Here is a 5000-nt window from a genome sequence, read left to right as displayed (position 1 = left end):
GTCTTGGGTAGTGCCATAACCTGTGTACCATGGTCTTCCACTGCCTTGGGTTAGAGTTCTCTTGCTTGAGGTACACTCGGGAACACTGTTCTTTCTCGTTTCTCCTCTTGTTTTAACGTTTTTATAGTTTATATAGAAAATATTTATTTTGATATTGTTGCTGTTTTGAAACAATTAATATTTTCCTTGTTTCCTTTCCTCACTGGGCTGTTTTCCCTAGCCCCTGGGCTTATAGCATTCTGCTTTTCCAACTAGGGTTGCAGCTTAGCAAATAATAATAATAATAATAATAATAATAATAATAATAATAATAATAATAATAATAATAATAATATGTCAGCCTGTTCAAACAATCTATCTTGATTGTGAGGTAGATGTACAGTTAATCTTGCTTGTGAGCTAGGTAGATGGATTAATAACAGTTATACTGGTGAGATATATAAACAACCCGTCTCACTGGTGAGATGAATGTATAGACAAAATCAATCATTCCTGTGAGATAGATTAAGAGAATGTTATTGCATCTGCCTCCCTCTTCTTACAGGCAATGGCTGGCCGGAAAATCATGATTGGCGTCGGTTCTCTGCTGTTACTGTTCTCTCTCCTCTGCTTCTCACCTGCGGTTTCCAAGCCGATCGTAGATCCAGGTAAGTACAAACAGTTTGGTTGTATCATTTGGGAAAATCTGGTTTTGAGTGTTAGCATACATATGTGTAAATGTGTTTAATGTATTATTGATAAAGCTTCACACGCCCATAAATACATACTTCACACGCCCATAAATACATACTTCTTCTACGCACGCCCATAAATACATACTTCTTCTTCTTCTTCACACGCTCATAAATACATACTACTCCTTCTTCTTCTTCTTTATCTGCATCTTTTCCCACTTTTATGTGGGGTCGATGTTTCTGGCCAGCTTTCTCCATCTACCTCTGTCCCACACCTCATCACCGGTTAATCCCTCTGATCGAAGATCATCCTTGATACAGAAGAAGTATGTATTTATGGGCGTGTGAAGAAGAAGAAGAAGAAGAAGAAGAAGAAGAAGTATGTATTTATGGGCGTGTGAAGAAAAAGAAGTATGTATTTATGGGCGTGTGAAGAAGAAGAAGTAGGTATTTATGGGCGTGAGAAGCTTTATCAATAAATGAATACATAAAAGCTTCACACGCCATAAATGCATACTTCACACGCCCGTAAATACATTCTACTTCTTCTTCACACGCCCATAAATACTTACTTCTGTATCAAGGACGACCTTCGATCAAAGGGATTAACCGGCGATGAAGTGAGGGGCAGAGGTAGATGGAGAAAGCTGACCAGAAACATCGACCCCACATAGAAGTGGGAAAAGATGTAGACAAAGAAGAAGAAGTATGTATTTGTGGGCGTGTGAAGGTTTATCAATAAATGACTACATAAAACACGTTTATTGATAAAGCTTCACACGCCCATAAATACATACATTGCTGTCAATCATAGTTGCTTTGTTTATTGTAGTTAGCAATTATCCTTTTATTATTATTTGTTGTTACAATTACTATGTTAGCACTAATCCTCCTACTATTATTTGCTGTTGCTATTACTATGTTAGCACTTATCCTCCTCCTCTTATTTGTTGTTGCAATTACTATGTTAGCACTTATCCTCCTCCTCTTATTTGTTGTTGCAATTACTATGTTAGCATTTATCCTCCTCCTCTTATTTGTTGTTGCAATTACTATGTTAGCATTTATCCTCCTCCTCTTATTTGTTGTTGCAATTACTATGTTAGCACTAATCCTCCTACTATTATTTGCTGTTGCTATTACTATGTTAGCACTTATCCTCCTCCTCTTATTTGTTGTTGCAATTACTATGTTAGCACTTATCCTCCTCCTCTTATTTGTTGTTGCAATTACTATGTTAGCATTTATCCTCCTCTTATTTGTTGTTGCAATTACTATGTTAGCACTTATCCTCCTCCTCTTATTTGTTGTTGCAATTACTATGTTAGCACTTATCCTCCTCCTCTTATTTGGTGTAGCAATTACTATGTTAGCACTTATCCTCCTCCTCTTATTTGGTATTGCAATTACTATGATAGCACTTATCCTCCTCCTCTTATTAGTTGTTGCAATTACTTTGTTAGCACTTATCCTCCTCCTCTTATTTGTTGTTGCAATTACTACGTTAGCACTTATCCTACCCCTGTTATTTGTTGTTGCAATTACTACGTTAGCACTTATCCTCCCCCTGTTATTTGTTGTTGCAATTACTGCGTTAGCACTTATCCTCCCCCTGTTATTTGTTGTTGCAATTACTACGTTAGCACTTATCCTCCCCCTGTTATTTGTTGTTGCAATTACTACGTTAGCACTTATCCTCCCCCTGTTATTTGTTGTTGCAATTACAACGTTAGCACTTATCCTCCCCCTATTATTTGTTGTTGCAATTACTACGTTAGCACTTATCCTCCCACTCTTATTTGTTGTTGCAATTACTACGTTAGCACTTATCCTCCCCCTCTTATTTGTTGTTGCAATTACTACGTTAGCACTTATCCTCCCCCTGTTATTTGTTGTTGCAAATACTACGTTAGCACTTATCCTCCCCCTCTTATTTGTTGTTGCAAATACTACGTTAGCACTTATCCTCCCCCTGTTATTTGTTGTTGCAAATACTACGTTAGCACTTATCCTCCCCCTGTTATTTGTTGTTGCAAATACTACGTTAGCACTTATCCTCCCCCTGTTATTTGTTGTTGCAATTACTACGTTAGCACTTATCCTCCCCCTGCTATTTGTTGTTGCAATTACTACGTTAGCACTTATCCTCCCCCTGCTATTTGTTGTTGCAATTACTACGTTAGCACTTATCCTCCCCTGCTATTTGTTGTTGCAATTACTACGTTAGCACTTGTCCTCCCTCTCTTATTTGTTGTTGCAATTACTACGTTAGCACTTATCCTCCCCCTGCTATTTGTTGTTGCAATTACTACGTTAGCACTTGTCCTCCCCCTCTTATTTGTTGTTGCAATTACTACGTTAGCACTTGTCCTCCCCCTCTTATTTGTTGTTGCAATTACTACGTTAGCACTTGTCCTCCCCCTCTTATTTGTTGTTGCAATTACTACGTTAGCACTTGTCCTCCCCCTCTTATTTGTTGTTGCAATTACTACGTTAGCACTTGTCCTACCCCTCTTATTTGTTGTTGCAATTACTACGTTAGCACTTGTCCTCCCCCTGCTATTTGTTGTTGCAATTACTACGTTAGCACTTATCCTCCCCCTGCTATTTGTTGTTGCAATTACTACGTTAGCACTTATCCTCCCCCTGTTATTTGTTGTTGCAATTACTACGTTAGCACTTATCCTCCCACTCTTATTTGTTGTTGCAATTACAACGTTAGCACTTATCCTCCCCCTGTTATTTGTTGTTGCAAATACTACGTTAGCACTTATCCTCCCCCTGTTATTTGTTGTTGCAAATACTACGTTAGCACTTATCCTCCCCCTGTTATTTGTTGTTGCAAATACTACGTTAGCACTTATCCTCCCCCTGTTATTTGTTGTTGCAATTTCTACGTTAGCACTTATCCTCCCCCTGCTATTTGTTGTTGCAATTACTACGTTAGCACTTGTCCTCCCTCTCTTATTTGTTGTTGCAATTACTACGTTAGCACTTGTCCTCCCCCTGCTATTTGTTGTTGCAATTACTACGTTAGCACTTGTCCTCCCCCTGTTATTTGTTGTTGCAATTACTACGTTAGCACTTGTCCTCCCCCTGCTATTTGTTGTTGCAATTACTACGTTAGCACTTGTCCTCCCCCTCTTATTTGTTGTTGCAATTACTACGTTAGCACTTGTCCTCCCCCTGTTATTTGTTGTTGCAATTACTACGTTAGCACTTATCCTCCCCCTCTTATTTGTTGTTGCAATTACTACGTTAGCACTTGTCCTCCCCCTGTTATTTGTTGTTGCAATTACTACGTTAGCACTTATCCTCCCCCTCTTATTTGTTGTTGCAATTACTACGTTAGCACTTGTCCTCCCCCTCTTATTTGTTGTTGCAATTACTACGTTAGCACTTATCCTCCCCCTGCTATTTGTTGTTGCAATTTCTACGTTAGCACTTATCCTCCCCCTCTTATTTGCTGTTGCAATTACTACGTTAGCACTTATCCTCCCCCTCTTATTTGCTGTTGCAATTACTACGTTAGCACTTATCCTCCCCCTCTTATTTGCTGTTGCAATTACTACGTTAGCACTTATCCTCCCCCTCTTATTTGCTGTTGCAATTACTACGTTAGCACTTATCCTCCTATTATTATTTGTTGTTGCAATTACTACGTTAGCACTTATCCTCCTATTATTATTTGTTGTTGCAATTACTACGTTAGCACTTATCCTCCTATTATTATTTGTTGTTGCAATTACTACGTTAGCACTTATCCTCCTATTATTATTTGTTGTTGCAATTACTACGTTAGCAGTTATCTTCCTACTATTATGAATAGTTATGCAATCTCAACTGATGACGTCAACTAAAGCATTGTTATTGTTATATTGCAACTAAATTTTAGTATCCTATTGCTACTAATTCCTTGTATCCTATTGCTACTAATTCCTTGTATCCTATTGCTACTAATTCCTTGCAATTGCAGGTTTGTTCGTAATCCAGGGCGTCTCCAGCTGCATCAATGGCACCGGGTATTGCATAATGGGTGACAAGTGCACAGTAGACGTTGACTTTCTGCCAGACACCGAAGGGGGCCATTGCAAAGGGCTTCGCACCGCCTTCACGCCCAATATCGACTTCATATGCTGCAGGTGAGGTCTTCAGAATCCTCTTTTTTTTTCTTTTTTTTTTTTTAAGGCCTTTCCTGAATGGCAGAGGCAAAGTCCCTATCAAGCGGGACAATGCCCTAGAGACTGACCATATATACATATGATCAGCGCCCAAGCCCCCCTCTCGACCCAAGCTAGGACCAAGGAGGGCCAGGCAATGGCTGCT

The 5000-nt window shown here is 39.1% G+C and overlaps 1 protein-coding gene across 3 annotated transcripts in view; it reads left to right on the top strand.

The window, feature by feature from the left end:
* The window catches only part of LOC137637776 (uncharacterized), a 38416-nt gene that overhangs the window by 11644 nt on the left and 21772 nt on the right, over positions 1-5000 (top strand). For all 3 annotated transcript variants that reach the window (XM_068369897.1, XM_068369896.1, XM_068369895.1), the window contains exons 2-3: positions 545-647; positions 4651-4816. In XM_068369897.1, coding sequence (XP_068225998.1) covers positions 548-647; positions 4651-4816 — 266 coding nt within the window. In that variant the 5' untranslated portion in view covers positions 545-547. The remainder of the gene's footprint in view (positions 1-544; positions 648-4650; positions 4817-5000) is intronic.

Source organism: Palaemon carinicauda, chromosome 3 (assembly GCF_036898095.1).
Source record: "Palaemon carinicauda isolate YSFRI2023 chromosome 3, ASM3689809v2, whole genome shotgun sequence".
Classification (NCBI taxonomy): domain Eukaryota; kingdom Metazoa; phylum Arthropoda; class Malacostraca; order Decapoda; family Palaemonidae; genus Palaemon; species Palaemon carinicauda.
This window is presented reverse-complemented; position numbering and strand designations above follow the sequence as displayed.